The sequence below is a fragment of the Ciona intestinalis genome, chromosome 8 (genome assembly GCF_000224145.3).
Source record: "Ciona intestinalis chromosome 8, KH, whole genome shotgun sequence".
NCBI lineage: Eukaryota > Metazoa > Chordata > Ascidiacea > Phlebobranchia > Cionidae > Ciona > Ciona intestinalis.
The window spans coordinates 1,274,416-1,302,366 of record NC_020173.2 but is presented as its reverse complement, the minus strand read 5'-3'; the positions used below and the strand labels follow the sequence as shown (position 1 = coordinate 1,302,366).

Genomic DNA, 27,951 nt, shown 5'->3' with positions numbered 1-27,951 from the left:
CATTAAACCGGTTACAGTTTTTAAGCAAACGTTAACGTTGAGAGTTTCGCTAGTGGAAAATGATAAAACGACAAAAGTAGTTTGTTTCTATCAGTTCGCGTTGCGGTTTAGTATTATATTGGCATAAGTTAATTAATCTTTTATTTTAGACGCGCGATAGCTGTCTTTGTATATTACTGTTCAAATTCTGTGTTACCCGAAAAAATAGAAAATGAACGGAGATTTGATGCAGATGACAGATGCTCTTTCTAACGCTACGTTAGCAGGGGCAAGAGAACACACACTCGCTGTTACCAGAGACTACATTTCTCAACCAAGGCTAAGTATGTGTTGGTTGTTTTTAAATTTAATGCTTTTGTGCACAGCCTGAAAGATGGCAGTTTAGTAGTGAAATGTTTCTGTTAAATATGCACATTTAAGCGAGAAGCTTCGCGAATTTTCTGCACAAACTTGTTGTCATATTAAGCTGTGTACCTTTGTTGTTTTTTTTAAAGGCCTATCTGCTTGCTTATGTCACATCACTATTTTGTCATAATAGAACTGTAAATATAATGCAAGGGAGGCAAATTTTGTTTCAGCACAAACTTGTTGTCATGTTGTACTGTGCACAATGCTCATTTGACGTAATTAAATTAAATTTAATACAAAGGAGGCGAATTACATTTTCGTTTAATTTCAAAGTGAATTTTCATCACAGACTACAGAATTTTCACAAATAAAACTGCAAATTCAGCATCAGTAAGGCCTAACCTACATTTTGGACAAATAATTTTCGTTACCAGCTAAAGGATCATCATATAAAACTTATTATTTAACTCAATTCAACATTACAGCTTATCAAACGGTGTCTGGAGTCAACGGACCACTGGTAATTCTTGACAAAGTAAAGTTTGCAAAATATGCGGAAATTGTGACGTTAAACTTGGCTGATGGAACCCAGAGAAGTGGGCAGGTTCTTGAAGTCAGTGGTGAAAAAGCTATTGTACAGGTAATATAATAGTTGTGATTATACTTGTAAACCTGGGTTGTTTATCATATTGAGTTAATAAGTTGTTATTTTTTTTAAGTTAATGGCTCTTCTGGTAACCTACTTTTATTAGGCATTTTATGCCTAACTTATTTTTTTTTATTTTTTTTTACTACATTACGCATGGTAGCAATAACAGCAGAATAATAAATAGGCCTATATGTGTATTATATATTTGAATTTTTTGGTTTTAAACTAAGTATTGCATAAATTTAAACTGCTGTAATTCGTTCTGCATACCAAGATTTATACATATTTTTATTAATTTTATTTTTCTTATTATTAGCTACACTTTTTTGCATACTCTTGTATCCTTGCTTGCCAACTTATCCATAATTTGTATTCAGGTATTTGAAGGTACGTCTGGTATTGATGCAAAGTACACAACATGTGAATTTACTGGAGATATTTTAAGAATTCCAACTTCAGAAGATATGTTAGGTAAAGAATCATATTATCTTAGTATTCTCATTATATATTGACATTTGAAAAATCTTAAACCTTGGGCATTTTTAGCTTTTTATTATTGCTGGGTTATCAATGTTGTTATTTAATTTGGTTTGGTTATCCACAAGTGGTAAATGTCTTCCACAAAGGATTTAAACAAACTTTAGGGGGGTTTTGTTTGCATTTTCTCTTTGCCAGACGGCAAAAAATAGGTTATTTTTACTTTACCGTATCAAACATTTTTTCCTTCAAAAAATTAATTGACCCCTACCTAATGACTAAAATGTCACAAAATACCCTCTTCTAAATTCCGTTATTAACTTTTCCTGTAACAATGGGTTGTTTTACTTGTTTTTTCTATAGCTTTCCATAGCCTAATAATATATGTTGTTTCCATAACAGGTCGGATTTTCAATGGTTCTGGGAAACCTATCGATAAAGGACCTTCTGTTCTTCCTGAGGATTATTTGGACATCCAGGGTCAACCCATCAACCCTGAGTCAAGGATTTATCCCGAAGAAATGATTCAAACAGGGATTTCAGCCATTGATGTTATGAACAGGTATATGTTGGAAACATTTTATTTTTAATAAAAAACATTTTTTAGCTCGGTACCCTGTCTGTATGATAGATTACAAAAAGATTTGAAATTTAAACACAAATCAAGCAGCTTAAAAAAATAAAAATTTTGCAATTTTTAAAACTTTTTTATTGCAATTTAAAATTTTGTAAATTCAATAGAAAAAAAATGATTTCAAGTAGATAATTTAGTATCTTATATTTCTTAGTATCGTAACCAACTAACCAATCCTTTTTGAGCGGCTATAAAACTTAACACATTTTTTTAAACAGTATTGCTCGTGGCCAGAAGATTCCCATTTTCTCGGCCAATGGTTTACCACATAATGAGATTGCTGCACAGATATGTAGGCAAGGTGGTTTGGTTAAGATGCCGGACAAGAGTGTTCTTGATGGACACGATGACAACTTTGCCATTGTGTTTGCTGCCATGGGTGTAAGTTGAATTAATGTTTTGATTATTTTAGGTGGATTTTGCAAAAGCGTTTCGAAATCTGTGTAAAATATGCTCAGATGTGCTGTGATTAGTAAACTTCACAATTTGACATTAACTTAACACGTCATTTTTGCAAAAAATGTGTCATTTTTTATGTCGTTTTAAAAATCTTAAAAAAAAACGTGTTAAAATCTTTTTTTATCTGGATTGATGCAAGCATATCAAGAGGGTATAAATATGACATCTTGTGACCAGTGGTGCAGCCAGGGAGAAAGTTTCATAGCTCACAACCTGTAAATTTTAGAAAAATAAAATAGAAATTTAAAAAAATCAAGTAATTTTTTTTAACTTTCCCTCCTATTTTTTGAATGCCCACTGGTTGTGACCAAGTAAAACCCTGGATTAAATATTAAAAATGTATGTTTTATGCAAAATGCCTGTACCAGTCTTGAATATACATATCATATAATTTTACTTTCATTGGTTTTCCAGGTGAACATGGAAGCTGCCAGATTTTTCAAGTCAGATTTTGAGCAGCACGGTTCCATGGACAATGTTTGTTTGTTCTTGAATCTTGCTAACGACCCAACGTAAGTTGATATTTTGAGTAACTTTTGCATTTTTTTAGTCATTTTTAGTAACCTGGTCATTTAAAATTAAACTGGAGAATAAAATTCATCCAAGTTTAGGAATAAATTCAGTTTAATTTAAAATTTTTAACTAGTGTATTGACTTCATCTTAAGTAAAAATTGTGAAATTAGTAGTGGCTCTTAAATTGCTAGGTTTTTTTTATTAAAATTCTTTATTTTATCTGTTTTTTTTTATAATATTTGTCCACAAAAATGTTATCCTGTTAAAAATCCAACAAAAACAAACATTACAATAAAACTGACTAAATTTAAGCAACAAATAAAATGCTTTTATGTCTTTACATTACATAACCCATTACTTGATTACTATTACCAATATTATACTAGCTATTTCATTTTAACCAATTTTTTCCATTTAATTTGAGTACCAAACAAAATACCTTTGTTTACCAACAAATAAAATGCTCTATGTTTTATAACCCATTAATTAATTTCACATATTTGTTAAACCTCAACAATAATACACTAGCAATTCTATTTTAAATGCATTATATTTCATTTAATTCATTCTTCATACACCCCCAGTATTGAGAGAATCATCACACCACGTATTGCGCTCACAACGGCTGAGTTCCTCGCTTACCAATGCGAGAAACATGTCCTTGTTATTCTCACTGACATGAGCTCATATGCTGAAGCCTTGAGAGAGGTAAGGTTTTGTTTAAGTTTGAAAATTTTGATTTGTTTGTTATTTGGATTAAAAGATATTGAACGTAATTGTGTAAGTAATTTTAATGTATTGGAAAATGTTTAAATACACCATGTACTTTATTGGGATTTTATTTTATTTAAAAAAAATTAAAATAGGTTTTTAGCTGATTCAGTTTACTTATTTAGTATCAAACAGAGTGGTATTCTGTTATACATTGTAGCATAAACAACTTATATTACTGTGGGCTGGGCTTCTTTAACAGACTGGGAATCTGCTCTAATCAACACAGTACATGTCAGATGTATATGTATTATGTATACCCAAGTCTAGGCATTTCTTAAACATTATGAATAACACCAATGACACAAAACTGAACTATAAACTGAATTATATTTTTTAATTTTTATATTTTTAATTATAGTAGAGTGGGGGAAGATAGGATACGTTTTGCACCTAATATCCAAATATCTTAACCGTGTTTAAAACAATAACAACGGTCTGTGGGAGTCGAGAGGATGTGGTTTTATAATTCATTTGAATGTTCTTTGTTCACTACCCAATAGGGTGAAAAAATAGAATGAAATGATGTCCCATCTTTCCCTACTCTACTATATATAGACTACTGCATTTAAAATGGAATACAGTTAAAAAGTGTCCCATCTTCCCCCACCGTACTGTTTATATTTTTTTATCCACATAAACTGAACTCTATTTTTTGTCAGGTGTCTGCTGCAAGAGAGGAGGTACCAGGTAGACGTGGTTTTCCAGGTTACATGTACACCGATCTTGCTACAATATACGAGCGTGCTGGTCGTGTAAGCGGAAGAAATGGTTCAATCACTCAAATTCCTATCCTTACTATGCCTAATGATGGTGAAGACTTTTTTATGATAATTTTGATTTTTTTTTCGAATGGAATAGTGAAGAACGTATTAATTTAAAAAGGGAAAATGGAAATTAGGGAAAAATGTCAGTCTTCGGGTAAACATATATGAATTTTTTGGATAAAACACTGCGGCTCTAAAGGTACACCGAAATTATCACTGCAGCACTTTCCATTAATATATGTTTTGGTCAAAATAAGTTTGGTTTTGTACCCTTAAAGTATTGGTGATATACATTTTTGAGTTAATTCCGGCATTAAAGGCCTTACCTAGGTCCTAGCTAACAATTTTGCAATTTGCTACTAAACACAAAAAATATTTTCTCTTCAAATAATTTAAGAATAAAGATTAAATTCTACTTTAACAGCTTTAAACTGTTCGCCAATATTTTTATCAGATTTAATTTTATTTTGTTTACCCTATAACTCCAGATATCATTCAACTGTCCATCAAAACTTTTCCAACAGAATTCAACATAGTATTTTTAATCCAGATATCACTCATCCTATTCCTGATTTGACCGGATATATCACTGAAGGCCAAATCTACATCGACCGGCAGTTGCACAACAGGCAGATCTATCCACCAATCAACGTGTTACCTTCGTTATCCCGTCTTATGAAGTCAGCTATTGGCGAGGGAATGACAAGAAAAGATCATTCTGATGTATCAAACCAACTCGTAAGTGTGGCATATGGTTTTGGAAAATGATTAATTGAATGCAGCTTATTTATATAATAGCAGGACAACAGCATAATATTGTTGTATTGTTTTAGGTACCCTATACCAAATTACAAGTTATCACAAGTGTAACTTTGTAAAAGACTGTTTTAGGGTATTTTTTCTTACAATTTAGACAACCCATTAGTGACCACTGGGTTGGAGTCATTGCCATTAAGTGTCTTGCCCAGGGATACATGTACGTGTACCCACAATGGGTGAGCATCAAGCTTTGAACCCATATACTCTGTTCTAGAGTACTCAATTCACTACTATAAACCTGAGTGATGATATACATGTTTTCTTATATATTCCAGTACGCCAACTACGCCATTGGTAAAGATGTCCAAGCAATGAAAGCTGTTGTTGGAGAGGAAGCTCTTACACAAGATGACATGTTGTACCTTGAGTTTCTTACTAAGTTTGAGAAGAGTTTCATTGCTCAAGGTATAAATAAATATTAAATATGGTAGTAACTTTTAGTTATTTGTATAAAAATACATCACTTATGCAAGATTTAATGCTGAAAGCTTATATAAAAAATTTAAATGTGAAGTCTTACTTTTACTTACACCTTTTTGTAAAAATTGTTGTTTTTTTTTAGTTTTTACCTGTATTTATGGCTGACAATTTAAAACAATCCATTCGTGGCCATTGGGTTGGAGAAATTGTGGTTAAGTTTCTGCCTTGCATATTCTGAATAAATTAAGCCCTAACTTACATGAGTGTTCAAACTATGAAACACCAACTCAAATTCACCATCTGGGGAAATAAATGAGTTTGTTCGATCATGCCAAGCTTATAGCCTACACGCTTACACTAGTGGCAACATTAAGCATCGAACCATGTACCCTTTGCTCACGATGCGAGCGCTTTAACGACTGGGCTATGGCGTCGGCCATTGACCCTACAAAATTTTATTTCATCGTAACAAAATTTTCCTTTATTTTCCAGGTTCGTACGAAAACCGCACCGTGTTCGATTCCTTGGACATCGGTTGGGAGTTGCTTCGTATTTTCCCCAAGGAAATGCTCAAACGTATTCCACGCAACGTCATCAACGAATATTACCCTAGAAAAAAGCCCGCAGTCCCAACCAAGTGATTTTACTTACCAAAACTGAAAACCTGTTAAAACGCCGTTACTGGTGCACAAGTCTAATAGTTTGGGATCGGTACCTTTTCACTTGATTGGTTAATTGTATGTATTTATGAATCATTTTATTCTGTCGTATAAGCAATGCGACTCGTAGTTTATCGAGCGTGTGCCATTTACATCCGTATATAAAGGACACGTTCCATCGTTTTCATATTGTGAACTGAGAATTGTGTGAAAGTTGGTTTATGTATCTGTGCAATAAATAAATCGCTTATGCGAATTTGGGTGAGGTGTTATTTTACTTTAACGCGTAAACACGAAACTATTTTTAAATATTTCGCTAACACCGTTAGTGGTACAGGGAAATGTGAGAACAATTTATCAAAGAAAATAGGAAACACTATGTTCGGAACACACGTCCAAGCGTCAAATTGTTATTATGTGACACCCGTCCGTGTCGTGAGTACTCTAAATATTCCTCTAAAAATTTGCCGAAAAAACTTCTCGCACACCGACGAAACATGAACGAGAGATGGACCAAGCGCACGGTTTGCATTATTTTTAATATTCATCGACTTAATGGCCTTTTAAAACATATATTTGCAGCATAATCGAACATAGTTACATCGGCACTGGGGTGCGCAGTGTCGATGCTGCTGATAGAATGTGAAAAATGAGAATCGAATATTGTCTTTTCACTTCTTCCCATCTTCCCACTTGATCAGGATCTGCGTCTATATCAAACATCGAGTCCACTAAACCAGGGAAACCAGAGTTACCGTAGTTGTTGTGCTGGCTTGGTGCAGTTATGTAATGTCTGTAGAATATGTGCCAGGTAAAAATAAGAATTAATAATTTATTTATGCGTGGAATGGCAGTCGATATAGTAGGTTAGGGGAAAAAAAGTTTTTTAAATAATTAACATCGCTCTATGGGAGTCGTAAGGATATAGTTTTTTCATTCTATAAATGTTCTTTGTTTACTACAAAATGGGGCAAGAAAATAGAGTTAAAATGTGTCCCATCTTTCCCCGCCCTAATATATTATACAAATATGAAACCTTTTCCGCAAATTGAATTATTTATTCCATTATCCTAGCCCACCTGTACACAGGCCTTCCAGGAAGTGGATTTTGATCCAGAAATGCCCTTTCCAATTGCATCAATTGATCGTTGTACCCCCGGACCAGGAAATCACTGAAAAAAAGTATGTAAATATAACTTTTCTTTGTCTCTTGAATTATACGGTAGAAAAGATTTAGAATATTTTCAAACGAAAAGACAGGATATAGCGACACAACAACAGTTGTTAAAACACGCTTAAAGGTAAAAATCTTTACATTTAATTGAAAGAAAATATATATATAACTGACGGTTAAATTGAATTTAGTAACATTCTAACTTCGAAAGGTCCAGAGTGTTTTCCTTGTCGTGAATTTCATTCGCGGCAACAGCAAACAAATCGATTACTTCTTTTAGCTTATCTGTAAAATATTTTTAATTACGCTTAATTTTGGACAAAATATAAACCCACACTATACCTAAACTAGTATATAGTACTGTGGGGTAAGATGGGACACCCTAAGCACATAACAACCAAATATCCTGAGCGTGTTTAAAACAATTAACAACGGTCTGTGGGAGTTGTGAGGATACGGTTTTATAATTCTTTGAATGCTCTTAGTTTACCTCCAAATGTGACGACAAAATGGAATGCCAAGGGTGTCCCATCTTATTTTACACGGGCGTGAGAGTTCTATCTTTTCCATATTTTTATTCGTAAAATAATCCCCAGTTATACAGACCTGTATCTATACCATTTCCTCTCATGCTCTTTCCGTATATTGTCATCAGGCTATCATAACTCCTATCGAGGTAGACACCGTATAATCTGCAATCAATGGGCAGGATAACAGAATCCGACAACCGGCGTCCGGCTTCTGCCCAAATGCGAGCCATGGCCAGATGATAAGTGAACTCTGGATCAACGTATGTAGTCACCATGTCAAACGTCTCATACACAGAGTGGTAAAGTGGGTAGGAAGATATACCAAGTCCCTAAAACAGTATGCTGGTAAATATTTTTTGTATGCGAGTAAAAACGTGGGTCAAATTTTAATATCATGCACTTCTGAAGGCATTGTTTTATTGAAAAGTAAAACAAACGTTATAACACAAACTAGTAAAAAACAATTTATTGAAAAAAATAATATATAGTAGGGGGGGGGAGATGGAGAGATGGAGTAACTTTTCATTCTATTTTCTCGTTCCATTTGGTAAAACATTCAAAGAATTATAAAACCGTATCCTCACGACTCCCGTAGACCGTTGTTAATTCTTTAAAACACATTCAGGATATTTGGATATTATGTGCTAAAGGTGTCCTATCTTCCCACACAGTACTATATTAATGTGTGTCAATGTGAAATTGGAGCAATAAAAACAAGAGACGTATCATACCCGATCATAGTCGTACGTCATATCAATAGCTGGAACACCAACGCTTTGTAGAAACATGGTGTAATCACTTCCAGAACCCAACGTGCCGAAACTGGATAATAGAATGCACTATTTGCTAGCGATGCGCAAAATACAAAAAGGTCTTGTAAAATTACATGTTTGTCCTTGTGGGTATTAGGTCATTTACTTTTACGAGTTTACGGTATATGTTGAAACTATGTTTGAAAGACACTAATATTTACGGTCGTGTGGTTATAGTATTGAGGATGGTTGTAAATCATTACCTATTAGACATAAATGTTCACCGAACATATAATGTATGGTACTGTGGGGTAAGATGGAAACGGTGAGCACCTAAACTAAATCATATATTTTCCGATCGGTTTTAACTAACACCGCTCTTTTTTGGTGAAAAGTCTACCGTTATATAATTCTGTAAAAACTCTTTTTTTTATTCTTATTATAGTTATAAGAATTAAAACATGTCTTATTTTGCACCACCGTATGTATTACGAACTTACAATACCAAATAGTTAAAAAACAAGAATTAAAACATGTCTAATTTTGCATCACCGTATACTGTATTATAAACTTACAATGGTAGGGAACTTGGATCAGAAGAATTGAATGGACTTCGTAAGAGCCAAGTATCATATACTGTTGTTCTTCCTTTAGACACTTCTGCTGTATCAGGGTTTGGGACCGACTTTGCCACGTCGAACATTAGATTACTCAAACTATAAACTCCACGGCATGAAAACACGTAGGAAGATTTAACGCTGACGTCAACATTAATATAAGCCACTGCTCGAAACAGAAGTTGTTTCTGGAATTCCTGTTTAAAGAGAATGTATGTTATATTTTGACAATGCATAGTTCACCAGTTTCAAATTTACTCTAAGTGAAACAAGTTTTTGATTTTTATACGTCGTAATTTTGATGGCATTTGTTTATCCTTGCGTGTTGGGACACAACAGTCGTTATAACACGGTTGTTCTGTTTTATATACCCTGTGCCCGCTTACGAGTTACCGAATGTAACTCTGTGAATGATTGTTTTTGTGTATTTTACGACGACCCATAAATAACCACTAAGCAAAGTTAGTATCTTCACTAAATGCACTTCGCAATAGTACAAGGTGGAGGAAGCGACCTAAACATTAAACCAGGTATCCTTTATTACAATGCGAGCGTCCAAACCACCGCGAGCACAAGAAATGACATACTCTAACCTCAACCCATTCTGTAGAACCAATAAGACCATATTCTTCCGCGCCCCAACTACAAAACACGAGAGTTCTTCTGGGTCGCCAACCTTGTTTTAACATCACACTATACGATCGTACCATCTCCATAAGCACAGCGGTTCCGCTGGAGGGGTCAGTGGCACCAAACACCCAAGCATCGCGGTGATTGCCGAACAAAACATATCGGTCTAAAATGCACAAGATGTTTTGCGATTAACGACCATTTAAAAAAAAATCAAAAAAAAACATTTTAATGTTAATTTTGTAAAAGATTAAGTCAATAAAAAGTTATAAACCAAGATAATACTGTATATACCATGTAAAAGCGCTAGTTGGTCACGTCGGAATATTTTTAGGTGGTAACAGATTTTAGATAGAATCTATAGTCTTATTAAACACTAGTTTACCAGGTTCAACTGAGCCTCTTATAAATCCCATCACATTCTTAATTTCCTTTTCTTCGTTCTCTGTTTTTACGCTCATTTTCATTTTGCTGCAAAAACAAATTTGTAACAATTTCTCCTATTGAAAAGTGTATGATAAAACTACAAGCGCGTTAACATTTTCTAATCCACGAGGAGGTTAAATTATGTTTTATTATTTTGTATCACTAAACTAATCCATCCAACAATACAGTAGGGTAAGTTGGGACACTTTTTAAATCTGCTTTTATTTGTTTACATTTGATGATGGACAAAACAAATGAAAACAAAAATCAACACCTTTTCCTTTTATTTACTCGTCTCATTTAGTAGTAAACAAAGAACATTCATAGAATTATAAAACGGTACCCCCTCGACTCTTATAGACCGTTGTTAATTGATTAAAACACGATCATGATACTTGAAAATTATGTGCTAAAGGTGTCCCATCTTTCTCCACAGTACTATATACTACAAATTCATGATATCACCCAAAAGTCGTAATAATCTGTTTTTGAAATATGAGGCAATATGAGCAAGCGTCCGATTTTACCCCATCCTACTATATATACCTGCTTGCGTAAGTGCCAGAAAATCCTGGGCCTATTCTGTACGTAATGTTCAGACCGCCACTCCAGCCTGCAGGTACGGCAGGTCCTCCCATTTTGCTCAAGTATTTCACAGCGTCGATATACCCTATTGGTGTGACTGGAATTTTCGGTAAAGATGTTTCACTCACGTTTTTAAACCATGCCGTTGCTGAAATAAAATTAAATTACTGAAAATGTAAGAGCGGGAATGATTTATAAACGATTTTCTTGTGTATATGTGGTAGGGAAGGGGAAGACGAGACACCTTTAGCACATAATATTCAAATATCCTCAGCGTGTTTTAAACAATTAAAAACGGACTATGGGAGTGGTGAGGATAAAGTTTGTATTACCAAATTGGACAACAAAATAGAATGAATAGTCTCCCATCTTCCCCCACCCGACTATGCCAAAATTGTATACTGTAAAATAGTAAAAATTGTTGATTATTTATAACATTCATTTTTGGGTTAAATTGTAAAAAATACACAAAGTTCTTACGAATCGAAGGATAATCGATGGTCCTTGGATCGCCGCGAGCAAGTTTTAGATTTCCTCTCTGTACACCAGTGGGTGGGAGGTACCAACTGTCGGGGTAAACCCCTTCGCCAGGAACACAGTAGTTTGCTGGGTCGGAGTAAAGTATAAGACCAGCACACCCGTACTGCTCTGCGTGCTTTGCTGTTAAAGAAGCAGCGATTGATTTAAAGAAATTAGAGTTTTTCCACAATGATTATAGGTTCACACAAAAATAGTCTTTCGAAAATCGCCATATAGTAGAGTACTGTATAAGGAGGATGGGACACCTTAAGCACATAATATCCAAATATCCTGATCGTGTTTTAAACAATTGAAAACGGTCTATGAGAGTCGTGAGGATACGGTTTTATAATGCTTTGAATGCTCTTTGTTTACTACTAAATGGGACGAGAAAAGAGAACGAAAAGGTGTCCCATCTTTCCCCACCCTACTATATACTACGGTAAGATGGTAATAAACAAAGAATATTCATAGAACTATATAACCTTATTCTTACGACTTTAATATCGTGTTACTAATTGGTAAAATCACTGATAGTAAAGAAATGGGATGAAATGTCAACCCCCACAGTACCACACTTAGAACTCGACATTTGTACTTGACTACCTTTATCTCCTCGGAAAATTGAGCCGTATCTTGCGATGCAGATTTTGTTGTGAAAATCAATGAGCATCGTCCTGTTTAAGTAAATGAAGTCGTCTATGGTTCCGTAATTCACGTAGACGATATCACCCTGTTGGAAATAGATGGTGCACAGTAAACACTCGTATACCGCTATCACGTATATAGTACTGGGGGTAAAATGGGATACCGTTACCACCTAAATCCTACATTTCCTGAGCGAGTTTTAAGCAATCAACGCTCTTTTGGAGTCGAGCAACCATACTTTTATGCATTTCTATAAAAATTCTTTGTTTACCACCAAATGCGACGAGAAAGAAGAATAAAAACGTATCCCATCTTACCCCGCCCTACTATATGTGTGCCTGAAGATGAAAAATAACTATACCTCCGGCTCTCCCGCCGCAGAATAAGCGTTAAACGGATCTACCACGTCGGGGTCATTTTGTTCCGGGTCGATGACTAGTTCTTTTCGTTGTGATATATCTGACTCTGTACCGTCAGCCGCAACTATTGCAACGTAGTTCGAGTCTCCTTGTTTCGGGTATGATAACAAGACGTTGTACGGGTAGCTTACAACGTTGTCCAGTCCGTTCGCTTTCCACTCGTTTTCAATGTAGGTCACAAGTTCCACCTCGTCGTTGCTTCGCCCCGCGATGTGGGGCTTTTTCGTCAGGAATCTTGAAATATATATATAGTAAGGTGGGGGAAGATGGGACACTTTTAGCACATAATGTCCAAGTATATATCTTAATCGTGTTAGAGTCGTGAAGATACTGTTTTATAATTCTTTGAACGTTCTTAGTTTACTACTTTACTACCAAATGGGACGAGGGAAAAAAGTGAAAATGCTTTCCATCTTCCCCCACCCTACTGTATATTTATGTGCGCCAAATAACATACTAAACTTATAGATTCAAGGTTATTTGTTGCCTACTTGAGATGTGTCTGGATATTTTCCTTATTAATACTATTCATTAACTTTTGCTGGATAGACTCATCTTCTATCGGTGCCTGGACGTTACTGTTGGCGGACGGATGAGAAAAATACCCAATTATAACTCCGATGCCAATTGAAACTGAAACAGCAAGTACAGAGACCAACACAACAACAAATCTTGAAGGCATGGCGTTTTATAAGCGCTTTACAGAACCTTACTATAATCTCACTGCGAATCGAGCTCAGAATCAAACCTAACGACCACGCCTTGTAAAGTTTATCTGTTTGCACTGTAAGGCTGCCAGTAACTCCCCTAGGAAATTATTGTCATGCTTGCCCGCATTGTTGGCACTGCAGTTAGTACACAAACGCTGCAACTTGTTTGCACATTGATCAGAACAAACTTAAATATCAAAGTGTAAGGAACGAGGATGATGAAACAGATTTTCATTTAGTAAACTTCGAGTTATTGCAGTAGAAATGTAGGGTAGACGACACAGAAATGTGCATATGTGGGTTTGTTCCTGCGGTATGTTTCGTATCCACCATATCTTCTTTACCAAGTTTACAAATAACTCTTAAGTTGTCCAGTCTGTTTGCTTTCCACCTATTTTCAATGTAGTTGACAAGTTCCACTTTATCGTTATGTAGTTCTGCAATCTTGCAATGTGAGGCTTTTCCGTTGAATTTAATGTACCCTTTAAACTTAACTACGTGCGCAACAAAAGAATCAATAATATTTTGTCAGAATGACGACATAGTCACTTTTTTGTTTTGTACATGTTGTCTTGTACAGCAGTCAGTATTTCGGTTAAGTTTGTAATAAATAAGAGGATGTATTTTTAACCGTGCGTCTTAACTTTAATATTGCAGGAATAAAGGCTGAGATAGGCAATGATTCGCTTTTTGTTTGCATTCGTCGTTATAATACAAAGTGCTTTGTCCGAACCATGCGTACCTCGAGATTATGGGCACGAGTCGTTCGTCTGCGTTTGCAATGCTACATATTGTGACACTCTGCTTACAAACCGACCGGTACCATTGAACTCGGTAAGTGTGTACACAACATCAAAAAGTAAATCAAGATTTGATTTTTCACTGGAACAACTTCAAAAAGCACAAGGCTTTTCGACTGTCCAACCAACTATTACAGTAACCGATGAGAAAGTTTTTCAGACCATCAAAGGCTTTGGTGGCGCTGCTACTGATGCTGCAACCATTAATATTAAGTCTCTGAGCTCTAAGACACAAGATCAGTTAATTGCTAGTTATTTTGGGCCTTTGGGAATTGAATATAATATTATAAGAGTACCTATCGCAAGTTGCGATTATTCTACACGAGAATACACCTACCTGGATACTCCGAACGATTTTAATCTTTCTACTTTCGCATTAGCTAAGGAAGATATAAACTACAAAATTCCGATTTTGAAATCGGCATTTGCAATGTCCAAAAATAACCTTTCTCTTTATGGAAGCCCATGGACTGCACCAGCTTGGTTAAAAACTTCTGATAATGAGATTGGTAGGGGTTGGTTACAAGGACAAGCAGGAGATAAATACCATAAAACATGGGCCGAGTATTTCACACGATTTTTGGACGAATATAAAAAGCATGGTATCGAATTTTGGGGCTTAACTGTTCAAAATGAACCTTCAAATGGACTTCTGGTAAAGAGTAGTTGGCAGTCTACTGGTTTCACTGCAGAAATGCAGAGAGATTTTGTAAAAATGGACCTGGGTCCTGCATTGAGAAAACATGGATATGGAAATATTAAACTGATGATTTTAGATGACCAACGACTCTTTTTGCCAGCTTTTCCTGAAGTTGTTCTTGCAGATAAAGAAGCAGCACAGTATGTTTCTGGTATTGGTGTCCATTGGTATTGGGACTGGCTTATTGGACCTGATGTGTTAGATGACACACATAATAAGTTTCCTGATACATTTATTCTTGGCACAGAAGCATGTAACAAGGACAGTCCACAGCCTGATTTAGGAAAATGGGACACAGGAGTAAAATACAGCAACAGTATTCTTGATAACCTTAATAACTGGGCTGTTGGTTGGGTAGATTGGAACATGTGTCTTGATTTACAAGGAGGCCCAAACTGGGCCAACAATTTTGACGACAGTCCTGTAATTGCCAATGCAACTGCAGACGAATTCTACAAGCAACCTATGTTTTATCACTTGGGACATTTCAGCAAATTTTTGGTAGAAGGTTCAGTGAGAATTCATTCTACTGGCACTGACCTACCGAGTGATATCAAATATGTGGCTGCAAAAACCCCAAGTGGTAGCTTTGTCCTTGTGGTTCTCAACACATCAGCTGATGATGTTCCTATTACAGTGGTTGCTAATGAAAGCATGTTTAATGTAACAAGCCCAGCAGATTCTATTCAAACTTTCACTTGGTCAAAGTATCAATAATGTTCTAATTAGAAATGCTCTTGATTTTCTCCTTAAATTTCCTTTTAAAAATTCCTAATTTTTTTGTACAATTGTAAGATTTCATATGCTTGTATAAGTGCAATAACAGTGACTATTTCCAACATTAACTTTAGGAAATGTGCAGACTGCAGTGATGTGACTAGATTAATCTCAATTTCAAGCTCACTGTGGTAAAACTATAGTACACTGTAGGAGCCACGGGCTAAATTGAATAATATTATTTTCCCCATGCAGTGTGCAGCAGAACAATTTTCAAACTGACTAAACCTCCAAACAGTTTTGTGTATAATCCATTCATGTAGTAGATTTTTACCAAGCCACTTTACCAAGTTTTTTCAAGAATGTGTTACACACTAGTAGCGTTGAAAAGTTCTCATACATTGTAGGTTCCATACTATATTGTATTTGTGTATCATGCGATACCTCTGAAGGATTTTGTACTGTGCTTGTGTATCTTAACTTATCTGATGATATATATATGAAAAATCAATCTGTATCTTGAATTTACTAAAATATCTTTTGCGAATAAATAATAAGAATGTTGTCATCAATCCACAGTAAAGTCAATAATGGGTTCTACTTTTCTGTGAGCATCTGTGGAAAGTAAAATAAGAATATATGCTTATGTTGTTACAAAGCATAACGTGAATGTGTGTGTGTGTGTAACTTACTTTATCCTCACATGGCCGGAAAACGACAGTTGTTATAACATGGGTGTTCTGCTTCATACACCTCGTGCCAGCTTACAAGTTATCAATTATGTTATTTGGTGGGTGATTATAATTTTTTATGTGTGACTGATAATTTGGACCACCCATTTGTGACTACTGGGTTGGTGCAGTTGCCATTGAGTGTCTTGCCCAAAGACACATACAGCCACATTGGTAGCATCGATGAGCCTTGAACCTATTACCTCTGAGTTACAGACAGGCCCGCTTATAACCACTTTGCCATGGTGCCGGAATCTAATTGTGAAACTGCTGTTCAGGTATAAAAATGATGAAGTTTCGTATTATGGCAGATGAAATATTGGTTACAATATATCTTATATTAAATTTTATACCAGAACAGCAGTTTTGTCGAATTAAGAGTAAAAAGTGATTAGTTAGTCAGAACAGTTTTTGGTTCAGATGGCGACTTACTGGTATAACTATTACTTTTGCTGGAAACTGAATTTTGTATCAAACGATCAACATGCCTTCTCATGGTTTTGATGGCAAACATGTCACGAAAAATGTCTTTGAATCTATAGCTGTGTGAAGTAAGTATGAAAATAATAAAGTAGTATGTATTTCTGACTAATGCAAAGAATTTATGGTATAATTTTCCCATTTTTTGGTCAATTTTTTCTTCAGAGTAGAGGTTATGAGTATAAGACTTGACACTTCCACTTTTATTGGTGTAAGTGTCTTTAGCCAAGACACTTATCGACAATTGCTTAAATCCCAGGATCCCTTTTTGGGTGTCCAAGTTGTCAGAGATAATTTTAAAAAAACACACATAAAATAATATATGTGGTAGCTTGTAAGCAGACATGATGTGTATTAAACAAAACATCAGTGTTTAAACATTACATAAACCTTAACGTTGTTGATATGCACATACTAGTCTAGCATACCTTAGCCACATATAGAGCCTTAATACTTCATGCAAGCTTTCCAAGCGTTCAATTTCGGTTTTACTTTTAGCTTGTTGTGGGGGTGGCCACCGCAGTAAACTTTTCACATCTTGCTCAGTCACTGCAACATTATTTGCATAGGAATTAACAAAAGCTGCGAGCACAGATAGAACTTCTTTATTTCCTGAAGAAATGGGACTTGAACAGAATGTATACCTAAAGGATAAAAAAAAACATTTAATATTCCTCTGTAAAGACAGAACTTATTTATAAAACTAAATCCATAAAAGTTATCCATTATGAATGTATTGCGTGGAAACAAACTACTCTAAAAACAAAATGCCTTTTTTCAACAGTTTTTAGCAATAAGTTCGTATGAGAAATGTTAACCTTACATATCTCGTAAAGAAATTCCTCTGCAGGCATTTGCGTCTTCCAAATATTCAGCAATGTCATGACACTCTTTAAGTGAACATAGGAAAAAGAGTTTTTCATTCATCTCGCACATTCCAATGAACATCACAATTACTTCTGATAGTGATTTTGTGTTTAACACATTAGCAAACTCTGCCAACAATTCAAATGTGGGATGCAGGCCAGCAACCTGAAAATAATATAACATCAATTTTATTTCAAACCCTTTAAATGCGGCAACGAAAACCAGATTAATCAAAATAAAAAAGGGAATAGGCAACAAAACTAGTCTTTAAAACACGGTACAGGAAAAACTAAAAGTAAGAATAAATAAAATGGGTTCCTGAACTTGCTGTTCTAATTTGTTTGTGGCAATACTTTCTAAAATTACATACTTTTGGCACAGTTTATTTTGTTGAAATTGGGAATATAAGTAGAAGAATTTGTTAAAATTTATAAATTGAGTAAACATATAGGTATCACTCTATTTTACTTTAATTTCAGGAGCTGTCTGCCGAAGTAACTTATGCAACAACGGCATATGTTTGGATGACAATGATGTTACTTCACCATCTTTGTATTGTGAATTGAACCGACCAGCTCTACCTGCTATTTGCAAAGCCTGTAGAAATCATAAGGTATTTAAATTTCCGGAATAAAATGGTGAATATTCTTATAATAGCTTAGAAAATTATGTTAGTACAACAGTATTACTTTATAACTTTAAGTACAAGTGTACGACTTTAAATTCTAAAAAGTAAAGCAAAAAATACTATACTTTTTTGCAAAGAAAGGACAAGCAATATACTTTTGTTGTACCTACTAAAACAATATGTTAAAACTTTTATAAAAAGCTATAATAATAACTTTTTTTGTCTCTTCAATTACGGTAGCGAAAATTTAGAAATATTTTAAACGAAAAGACAGGATATAGCGTCAAAACAACAGTTGTTAAAACGCGCTTACAGTTAAAAACATATTTACATTTAGTTGGAAGACAATAAGCGTGGTTGCTACACTTGGCAGACACTGAGCCATTTGTTTTAATTAAGTTAAACTTCTAATAGAAACAAAAGTGTGCGTAAAGACACGACTCGTACAATGGGGGGAGTCTACTATGGAGTAATTGCATTGAAACTTGTATCTCCAAGCTCAACACTTTGTTGTATGTAATATGCTTGTGTAAAAACAAAGTAATTTACATGAGAAGTTGTGAGTTGTTTTAGTTCTCTTCTTCCACCCTTGGTTAAAGTTGTTTTATACAAATCACTGAATATTATTCTTCGAATGTTTCTGTCAACAAATTATTATAACTCTATCATTACAACATACAGAAATCCTGACAATAAACATGAATAATTGGTCACTAATGGGTTGTCCAAATTATCAGCCAAACATAAAAAAATTAAAAAAAACTCTAAAAATATATAAGTACACACAAAGTAACATACTGGGCAACTCGTAAGTAAGCTGGCACAAGGTGTATGAACACCCGTGTTATAACGACTGTCGTTTTCCAGCCACACTAGGAGAAAGTAAGTTACATTCATTCATTCAATAATTGGAACACACAGACAAATGTACATATGTTAAAACTGAAATATACAAATTAATATTGAAAAAATATTGTTTTAAGTATTATTCTTATACATACAGGTTAAGACCCATTCCAATTGCATCAGTTGTTATAAGAACATTACATGGGTGATCTTTGTCATTGAATTTCTTGGCTTGTTCCAGTTTAGTCCTTGGTGGTAAGCTTCCATATATAATGGCTGACTGATGGTATCAAATATGAATGAATCATTTAATGCAATGTGAACAGTCTAACCCCTTATCTATGGTCACACAGTATATAAATGATGATATTATTATACAGCTTGGCTAGAACTGCAGTATATGATAGAGATAGGAATACTTGAGGATTGGTATTAATGTTATGCTACTTTAGTTCTTTTGTAAAACCACAACTTTAAAACTTAAAAAAGATTAATTTCCCTCATTAGCCCTTTTTAGCAACAATAATAAAATACTAAAATAGGGTTTCTTAAAAAGTTTAACGCAGAAAGGGCAACCCAGTGGTCACTAATGGGTTATCCAAATTATCAGCCATACATAAACCCTCCCTCTCCCCTAAAAAAATAATCACTCACAAACTAACATACATGGTAACTCATAAGCTGGCACGAGGTATTAAACCTGTGTTATAACGACTGTCGTTTTCCTGCCACGCGAGGATAAAGTAAGTTACAAACATTCACATTCAAATAAAAATTTTGAACCAAACTTACATTGATTCCTAAACTGTTGAGTTTCTTTTGGTAGCTATAGATGCGACTTTTGTTGAAACAAATAATGCAATCACCGGGTTTAAGGTTGTTGAATGATTCAACAGGATGCTTTTTTACCCTGTAATTTTAAACACAAATATAAAAGACATTTCTGTTTAGAAGGGGACAAAAAACTACACAAGTGACAAGTGGAAATATGGAGATTTGCAAACGTATATGTATGATTGAGAAATATTTATATAAAAACAAGTGCACATGTTGTTCAGCTGCATGGTTTTAAAATAAACCCTTTGCTTGAATGGAAACATTTTACATGCCGGAAAAAATGTGAATTTTGGAAAATCTCAAAACATTTTTTACCTGAGTTTTCCAAGTCTTTTATAAGTCACCACTTCAAAGGAGTCATTGCATTCATCCGCCAATTGCCGCACAATATCTACTGCTCGTGCCTCCCCACAAACATGTATCTCAGGAGCACAAACACCAAGGAAGGCTCTTGTCCATGCCCACCCGCGCTCCATGTCCGACAACATCTGTATTTCGTCTATGATGGCAATCTCATATCTGGTAAACATTAAACCTGTATTATAAACTTGTAATAATAGACCTAAATGAGTTATATTGTAATAATAGACCTAAATAGGCCGTCAAAACGTAGGTTAACAAAAATTCTTGCTGGAAGAGCCAAAATAAAAGTGTAAAATGTTGGTAGCAACACTATACATTGATAGTAACTTACTTTATCCTTGTGTGTTCGGAAAACAACAGTCGTTATAACACGGATGTTCATACACCTCAAGCTAGCTTACGAGTTACCAAGTATGTTACTTTGTAGGTGATTATTTTTTGGGGCACTTTTTTTATTTTTTATGTGTGGCTGTTGTATGGTTGGATTATGAAACACAGAGGTCTTGGTGCACTGGTTACTGGTAGAACCAACTGGTAATTATGTACACTGGGAGATAACCAGTAATATAGGCCTGGCTTCAATTATGAGAAAAAATATTGCCTTATTTTACACTGCAAATTTGGTTTTTTAAACTTTGATAAAAAAAAACAAAAAAACACTGATGTATTTCTCAATTTTCCACAATTTTTTTACATGATAAAACACTGATGTATTCCTAAATTTTCCACAAAAATTTGCACATAAAAAACACTGATGTGGTCCTGAATTTTGCATTTAAAAAGTTATAATTTTGTTGTTGTTACACTCCATTAGATTTTGCTTACCTTCTGAATAAATTAGTCATTTCCACAGTGCATGCAACTTTACTAGCTTGATCATTTTCATGGTAATGATAATCTCTATCATCTCCCGTGATCATATCACAATGAACACCATGATCACGTGCCTTTTGACAAACCTCTCGTGCCAACAAACGAAGTGGGCTGCAATATACTCCAGTTTTTGCTTCATAAAACCTAGAAATTTTTGTGATTTTTTTTTTTTAATTTATTTTTCATAGAAAATTTAAGTGCATAGAAAATTTGTCAATTTATTTTGAAACTGTAATTTTCAGCATGTGATTTAGGGTATCATTCAGACATAATACCTGCTGTTACTTAGAATATTAGGTAATTCATTGGGTTTAAACACTACTGTGTACAGTATGTAGTGTGGATTTTGTTCAGTTGTTGGTTATACTTCAACAGAATTATTTGCAATGGTATACAGGTGTATAGAATGCTTTTAAATTATACAACTAAAACTTACTGCATTCCCAACAAAACACAAAATGTTACTTTCACATAGAATTTCTTATAAACATATCTGTATATTGTATAAATAGGTAAATTATTCCAGTAAGCATAAAAATGTTTACCTTTGCAAAGCTGCATGTGTTTTCCCACTGTTGGTTGGTCCAGCATGGTAAACTATCTTTCTCTTGATAGACCTTGCATTTTCATACCATAAGGTTGGTTCCGATATATCACTGAAGAATGTAACAAATTAAAACAGCATATGCAGATGGAATAATAGCAGGTTTTACATTGAATCTCTTGATCAAAAAATTTAAAAAAAACTTAATATATACGCCATTTTTAAGTATTATTTGTTAGAAAATGTTATTGAACTTTTCTAAATCAGAAGCATTGAAAACAAACCAAGTTACACCTATACACATAATAAATTACCTAGATTCTAGTAATTCTTAAGTATAAACACAAGGCAAAGGTGCCACACTTTATATACCAGGCCCACCTTGGAACTTTTTGAACTGTATTAATCAGTAAACATTGCAACCGATAAGGTAAAATTTGTTTGAAAAGATTGTGTGTCTAACTGCCTCTTCTGCATTTATAAAATACTGCTGCCTATAACATAAAGTATATGAAACCACCTTACATGGTATGTAGCACCAAACATTTATATCAACCATGTTGTTTTTTAAAATGGAATAAAAAGTGATACATATTTACAGATTTACTTTTACCTGATTGTCCTCAAGTCACTGAATTGTTTGAGTGAAGGATAAACGGAACATCCATGCTCAATAAACAATGGAAGTAATGCATCAAGGTTGTAAAGTTTGGAGGAAATTCCATGCACTCTGGGTGGTGGAGAAACTTGTGTAAAATAAAAGTATTCTCATGCAATCAATTTCGAAGGGTATATAACGTTTTAAGATACACAAAACTAATCAAGGAAATGTATTTCAATGCCATTGAAATGAAAAAATAAGGCAGCGTAAACACTTGCATGAGTATCGCATAGTATGCTATGAATTGAAAAAAAATAGTATCTAGTGATTTAGAAAGTAACTTGAGATGCCCAGCACCTTGACAAAGTGGTTAGCGCATATGCCTTTAGTCTAGAGGGAATGGGTTTCAAGCCTCGTCGCTGCTACCATTGTGGGCGTATGTGTCCTTGAGCAAGACATTTAACGGCAATTTCTCAAACCTAGTGGTCACTAATGGGTTGTGTGAATTACAATTCAAAATGGCCATGTGAGGATAAAGCAGGTTACATTCATTTGTTCATTCTTTTAAATGGATGTTTTACTTACACGTGGTTCACTTTCATGGACAAAACAGAAAAGTCGTTCCTTGCTAATTTCTTTGTGAAAGAAGAAAACACTTTTTTAAACAATGATTCTGAAAAAGAATGCAAAAGGTTAAATTTTCCAGTAAAAAAAACGCACTAAGTTGTACAGGAAAAAATGATGTGAGAATTTGATTGGATATTACCATAAAAGTTATTCAAAAACTTTAAAAAGTTTTATGTTAGTACACGAAAGATTTTGATTGTATATATATATATATAGCACGTTTTAGGAATGTGTTTGTTCTTACTAGTAAGTCCATGAGATTTTGCTTCCAACTGAATTTTCTTGTCTGTTCGAAAAGACGACAAGACTTCAGTGAACACATGAGGCTTCACTAATGTGAACACAAACGATTCCTCGGTGAGAATTTCAGGTTTATCCTCTTTCTTCGAATACACAACCTGAATGGTTGAAAATGCACGATAAAAATGCACAATTAAGAAAAAGCTTTTTAGCCAAAGACTCTTGACGAGTTGGACATAAAAGCATTTTGAGGTAAAGCAGATTTTTAAATAACAGTTGTTGCATATTTGAGGACAAAAAAGTTGTTTTTCGCTGATGAGCCACTATATTATAATTACCAATTATTCAAAAAAAACTGTAAAAAATGCCCATTTTTTACATCTAGTTAACGCCTAATAAAAATGAACCTATTACCTTAGCTATTGAAAAATGACGCACTGTGAGTGAAAGTGGTAGCTTTCTTCGATTTGTGGCTTTTGCAACAGATGTAATACCCCGTGAAAAGACATACAAAAGTTTTGGGCAGTATAAAGACATTACAATATGAGCATGTTTGTTAGACAGGCTATCCTACTGTAGAAAGAAAAAAAAAAGAAAGATAATTTTTTTTAAACACCATGGAAAAAAATTGATGGAATACTTAAAAGCATAACAAAATAGTAAAATATTACAGAAATGCTGTAAGAACGAAATGCTGTGGTATTACAGTGTTTTGGCATGGTATGTAACAAAAAGCACCAACAGTGTGTATTATGAAACGAAAATATGAAAATAAATAAAATGTTTTTTTCATGTATTATGGCTTCAGCGTAGCAGCGATAGTTTAGTGATGTCGCATCCAACGTAACTTTCATTGTTGACACACAATCTAAGCAGGGATCTCCAGTATTGATCCTATAGAACAAAGTTTGTATTAAAATTAGTTCGAGATATTACATAACAAGGACCGGTACAATGTAATTTGGAAATATATCAATTATAAAAAGACTGGTAAAATGTATTTCAGCCTATTTTCCACTTAAATCTGAACAGGTTTCAGTAAAAGACTAAACAGTTTTTTTTATAACTTGCCCAATAAATTTGTTCTAAAAAGCTTGAAAACACTAATTTAATTAATGCTTTTGTAACCTAAACTAAGTTCCTATTAATGAATAAATAAATTAATGAATGCAAGTTACTTAGTAGCACAGGTATTCATACACCTCATGCCAGCTTACGAGTTACCATGTATGTTACTATGTAATTAATAATATGATCACCTTTGCAAGGTAAAATGGATTTCCAATTACTATCAATAGAGCTTGAGCACGAGTTATTGCGACGTTAAATCTCTTTGCGTTTGAAACAAAACCAAGTAGTGTGGGCAGGCAGTCATGCTCACTGAGTGAGAAATCCTCATTGGCTGTTTCTGTTTGTGACCTCACAGTTGATATTATGATGATTTTTCTCTCTTGGCCCTGGAACTCCTCAACAGAACCAACCTATAGTGTGTATGGTTGGATTGAACTGGTTATAACTGATTTATTGGTTTGAACATTTCTTGTATATATGTTGTTATATGTATTTGGTATTTTACATTCATTTATTTATATTTTGTAGTGAGTAAATTATGGAAAACAATACATATATATGCAACTTGTTTATCTTGATGTGGTCGGAAAATAAAAGTCGTTGTAAGGTGGCTGTCTGTTTTATACACCTCTTTCCCGTTTACGAGTTATCATTTATGTAACTTTGTTGGTAGCTATTTTAGAAAAGAATAGGGACCACTTGGGAGGGTGGGTGGTATATAACTTGTATAGTGATTTTTAAAAGTGGACTAGTTTAAAATTTGTTTAAAAAAATTTACATTTTTTTAGTTTAAAATCTTTTTTTTTAAAAAAAGGTTATCAGAGGGTGTAGAGAATTAACAACAGTATAATAAAAACGCAGTAGTCAGCAGTAGGCAACATCAAAATAATGTTAAAGGAGAAGCTTACTTTGACACCTTCAACACTTAATGCTTTAAACATGAGTCGTATCTTCTCCACTTGTTTCTTATATGGAGTAATCACACCAATATCAGATGCAGCACCCACCATATTTGTCTCAGCAGTTAGCAGTTTGACATACCTTGTCAACTGAACTATCTCAGATGGGTTAAACCATGAAGGAGTTCTCTCTTCTCTGAGCTGTGTACCCTGGAATAAATGTAATTTCGTTCAATAAGCCCATACATAAAAAAAGAAAAAAAATCATCCACAAAGTAACATACATGGTAATTCGCAAGCTGGCACGAGCAGTCGTGTTACAACGAGTCTAACGACTGTCGTTTTCCAGCCAGGCGAGGATAAAGTAAGTAAAATTCATTCATTTATTCATTCATAGGTATCAAACCCAAGGTGGACGGGCCCACTATAGAATTTTCTACACTGCATTAATTAGTAAACATTATAAACCAGTAAGTTAGATTTGTTTCACAGAAATGTAAGTTTACGTTTCTATGCCTCTCTGCATTTTAAAAGTTAAAAAGAACTATATCTATAAGGGTAAGCATTTACAATGATACAGATAAAATAGACTGGGAATCAGGGCTTAGTTTGTCCATTACTACTAAATATCATAGGAAAATATTCAAACATTTTACAAAAGAGTGTATAAGTAAAAAGCATGTTTCAACATTATTATAATATACAACATGCTCAAAAATACCAAATGCTTTGATACTTTTGATAAAAGATTCCCTGCATAACTCTAACTTACCACAACTCCATGAAACAACATTGGAAATGTTTTGTTTGGTAATTGCTTCCAAACACACAAGCTTTCGCGAACCTCAGGATCTGCACATGCCTAATGAGTAATGCTGTGAAAATTATTGGCAAAAAAAAAATATATATATTGGCTAATTTTTTATTTGTTTTTTATTATTTTTTTTTTTTGAAATAATAGGCCTACTGTTGGAATATTAATATCCCATATTTCCTAATCATGTTTTTAACAATTACCAAGCTCTTTTAGAGTCATGATAAGGTTACATAATTTTGTAAATATTCTTTATTTGCTACCAAATGGGCGATACAAGTGAATAAACCATGGACCATCTTACCCAATCCACTATTTAATTGTTTTTTATCAATATATATTTCATAGATAATTCACAAGAATACCTTCAGTTCATCATGGTAGAATAGTTTCGATGGCAGGGTTAAAAGTGCGGGGTGAGAACGATAATTGTTTACAAGTTTTGTCACCTAAAAATAGCATGGTAACTCAAAAGCTGGTGTTAAACCCGTGTTATAACGACTGTTCGTTTTCCGGCCATGCGAGGATAAAGTAAGTTACATTCATTCATTCAATGCAAAAGTGGAAATTAAAACTTCTTACTATAATAACTTTTTATGTCACATTGTAAAATATTAGCACGGTTCTTTTTTTAAAAAAGAGGAATCTTTAGTTTACTTGACAGTTTGACTGTCGTTGGAACAGTGGGGGTTATTGGGATTTTTTACACAGAATAGCAGTAGGCTTCAACATCTGATGAGGTTTATGCAGTATCACATTGGGTGTTGAGATAACAGGCCAACTCTGGCCTAAATCTTAAGTCCCATGGTGTGCCACACTGCAGTACTTCACCACATAAAATAAAACACATTACATTGAAACACATTAATCTCAAATTTAAATATATGCAAAATACCAAAAGCGGGTTATATCCTTCCTCATGTGTATCATTATCTCTTGTGTATTCTTTCAGTTGCATTAATCTTTCAAGAAGTGAAATACCCAAGCCATAATGCTGTGCATATGAAGACTTAAGCACAGCACCCAGTTGTTGGGGGTCACCCGTCAATACAATCTATTGATGTAAATTTTAATATGATAAATTAAACCCTTTGTTTTGTTTCTTCTGTAACAGTAAAGAAGTTCTGAATAGTATTTAAAGCAAATAGACGGGAATTAACTTTAAAGCGACAGTCGCTTTATAAGTCATTTCATTAATTTAATTTTAAACAAAATTTGAACATATTATTTATCGTTACATACACATAAAATACAATAAAATCATTGTAGCACATACATGCTACATGTGGCATACAAATTGTTATATTGCTACATAACACATACAGACAAAACATCAAATAGCTGTACTAACTGTATATGAATGTAACATATTTTATCCTTGTGTGATTTCGACAATCCATTAGTGACCACTAGGCTGGAGCAATTGCCGTTAGGTGTCTTGCCCCATGACACATACGCCTACATTGGTAGCAGCGACGAGCCTTGAACCCATTACCTCTGGGTTACAGGCAGGTGCGCTAACCACTTTGCCACGGCGCCGGACTTGTATGGAATGAAACCTAACTTAACATACAAACAAACCAACACACACAATTCCTACCTGTCCTTTAGCGGCCAGACCTATTGGCACCAAACATTCTGGTTCGTTGGCTTGTCCTGACTCATCCACGAACACATGGCTAAAATGATCCGATTTCAACTGCAGTGTGTAGAAGTTTCCAGCATTACAGCAAGTTGTGAGAACTATTCTGTATCGAGCTGTGGCTCTCATTGCTTCATAAGGGTG

The 27,951-nt window shown here is 34.4% G+C and overlaps 5 protein-coding genes across 5 annotated transcripts in view; 2 read left to right on the top strand and 3 right to left on the bottom strand.

Annotated features, from left to right (window-relative positions):
- Nucleotides 1-147: 147 nt before the first annotated feature.
- Nucleotides 148-6,773, top strand: LOC100186335 (V-type proton ATPase subunit B). Its single transcript, XM_002129127.5, has 11 exons — nucleotides 148-323; nucleotides 834-988; nucleotides 1,375-1,468; nucleotides 1,877-2,036; nucleotides 2,327-2,489; nucleotides 2,982-3,079; nucleotides 3,666-3,789; nucleotides 4,515-4,665; nucleotides 5,170-5,357; nucleotides 5,714-5,843; nucleotides 6,351-6,773. Exons 1-11 carry the CDS (start codon nucleotides 212-214, stop codon nucleotides 6,497-6,499), a joined length of 1,524 nt encoding a protein of 507 aa, XP_002129163.1. The 5' UTR covers nucleotides 148-211; the 3' UTR covers nucleotides 6,500-6,773.
- A 341-nt stretch (nucleotides 6,774-7,114) lies between these two features.
- LOC100180761 (putative N-acetylated-alpha-linked acidic dipeptidase) lies at nucleotides 7,115-13,701 on the bottom strand. Its single transcript, XM_009861131.2, has 13 exons — nucleotides 13,309-13,701; nucleotides 12,760-13,051; nucleotides 12,357-12,483; nucleotides 11,712-11,891; nucleotides 11,193-11,379; nucleotides 10,606-10,691; nucleotides 10,184-10,386; nucleotides 9,549-9,787; nucleotides 8,953-9,043; nucleotides 8,298-8,550; nucleotides 7,895-7,976; nucleotides 7,597-7,689; nucleotides 7,115-7,310 (listed from the first exon to the last, which is right to left on the bottom strand). The coding sequence occupies exons 1-13, from the start codon at nucleotides 13,497-13,499 to the stop codon at nucleotides 7,115-7,117; spliced, it is 2,220 nt and encodes a 739-aa protein (XP_009859433.1). The 5' UTR covers nucleotides 13,500-13,701.
- A 440-nt stretch (nucleotides 13,702-14,141) lies between these two features.
- On the top strand, nucleotides 14,142-16,318 carry LOC100183961 (glucosylceramidase). The gene has a single exon (XM_002129286.4). The coding sequence runs from the start codon at nucleotides 14,206-14,208 to the stop codon at nucleotides 15,742-15,744; it is 1,539 nt and encodes a 512-aa protein (XP_002129322.1). The 5' UTR covers nucleotides 14,142-14,205; the 3' UTR covers nucleotides 15,745-16,318.
- LOC100178390 (ATP-dependent RNA helicase SUPV3L1, mitochondrial) lies at nucleotides 16,301-23,977 on the bottom strand. Its single transcript, XM_002129370.4, has 15 exons — nucleotides 23,796-23,977; nucleotides 23,386-23,539; nucleotides 23,100-23,187; nucleotides 22,527-22,643; nucleotides 21,915-22,025; nucleotides 21,322-21,513; nucleotides 20,449-20,652; nucleotides 20,089-20,206; nucleotides 19,452-19,576; nucleotides 19,000-19,090; nucleotides 18,291-18,419; nucleotides 17,779-17,987; nucleotides 17,384-17,599; nucleotides 16,908-17,017; nucleotides 16,301-16,359 (listed from the first exon to the last, which is right to left on the bottom strand). The coding sequence occupies exons 1-15, from the start codon at nucleotides 23,916-23,918 to the stop codon at nucleotides 16,313-16,315; spliced, it is 2,034 nt and encodes a 677-aa protein (XP_002129406.1). The 5' UTR covers nucleotides 23,919-23,977; the 3' UTR covers nucleotides 16,301-16,312.
- A 106-nt stretch (nucleotides 23,978-24,083) lies between these two features.
- LOC100176075 (RNA helicase Mov10l1-like) overlaps nucleotides 24,084-27,951 on the bottom strand; it is a 10,179-nt gene continuing 6,311 nt past the window's right edge. Inside the window, exons 11-17 of the mRNA XM_026835491.1 lie at nucleotides 27,766-27,946; nucleotides 27,061-27,219; nucleotides 26,531-26,614; nucleotides 26,124-26,213; nucleotides 25,361-25,561; nucleotides 24,641-24,862; nucleotides 24,084-24,275 (exon numbers count right to left, since the gene is read on the bottom strand). Coding sequence (XP_026691292.1) covers nucleotides 24,186-24,275; nucleotides 24,641-24,862; nucleotides 25,361-25,561; nucleotides 26,124-26,213; nucleotides 26,531-26,614; nucleotides 27,061-27,219; nucleotides 27,766-27,946 — 1,027 coding nt within the window. The 3' untranslated portion in view covers nucleotides 24,084-24,185. The remainder of the gene's footprint in view (nucleotides 24,276-24,640; nucleotides 24,863-25,360; nucleotides 25,562-26,123; nucleotides 26,214-26,530; nucleotides 26,615-27,060; nucleotides 27,220-27,765; nucleotides 27,947-27,951) is intronic.

Bases quoted from the DNA above. Each gene is read 5' to 3' on its own strand.
- LOC100186335 (XM_002129127.5), top strand. From the start codon at position 212: ATGAACGGAGATTTGATGCAGATGACAGATGCTCTTTCTAACGCTACG. The intron at 3,790-4,514 runs GTAAGGTTTTGT...ATTTTTTGTCAG, and splicing joins ATGCTGAAGCCTTGAGAGAG to GTGTCTGCTGCAAGAGAGGA. The intron at 4,666-5,169 runs GTGAAGACTTTT...TTTTTAATCCAG, and splicing joins CCTTACTATGCCTAATGATG to ATATCACTCATCCTATTCCT.
- LOC100178390 (XM_002129370.4), bottom strand. From the start codon at position 23,918: ATGTCTTTATACTGCCCAAAACTTTTGTATGTCTTTTCACGGGGTATT. The intron at 23,188-23,385 runs GTAAGAACAAAC...ATTCTTTTTCAG, and splicing joins AAAATCTCATGGACTTACTA to AATCATTGTTTAAAAAAGTG. The intron at 16,360-16,907 runs GTAAGTCGCCAT...TACTTTCCACAG, and splicing joins CAAAAGTAATAGTTATACCA to ATGCTCACAGAAAAGTAGAA.
- LOC100180761 (XM_009861131.2), bottom strand. From the start codon at position 13,499: ATGCCTTCAAGATTTGTTGTTGTGTTGGTCTCTGTACTTGCTGTTTCA. The intron at 11,380-11,711 runs GTAAGAACTTTG...ATTTTATTTCAG, and splicing joins CATCGATTATCCTTCGATTC to CAACGGCATGGTTTAAAAAC. The intron at 9,044-9,548 runs GTAAGTTTATAA...TCTATTATCCAG, and splicing joins GATCCAAGTTCCCTACCATT to TTTCGGCACGTTGGGTTCTG.
- LOC100183961 (XM_002129286.4), top strand. From the start codon at position 14,206: ATGATTCGCTTTTTGTTTGCATTCGTCGTTATAATACAAAGTGCTTTG.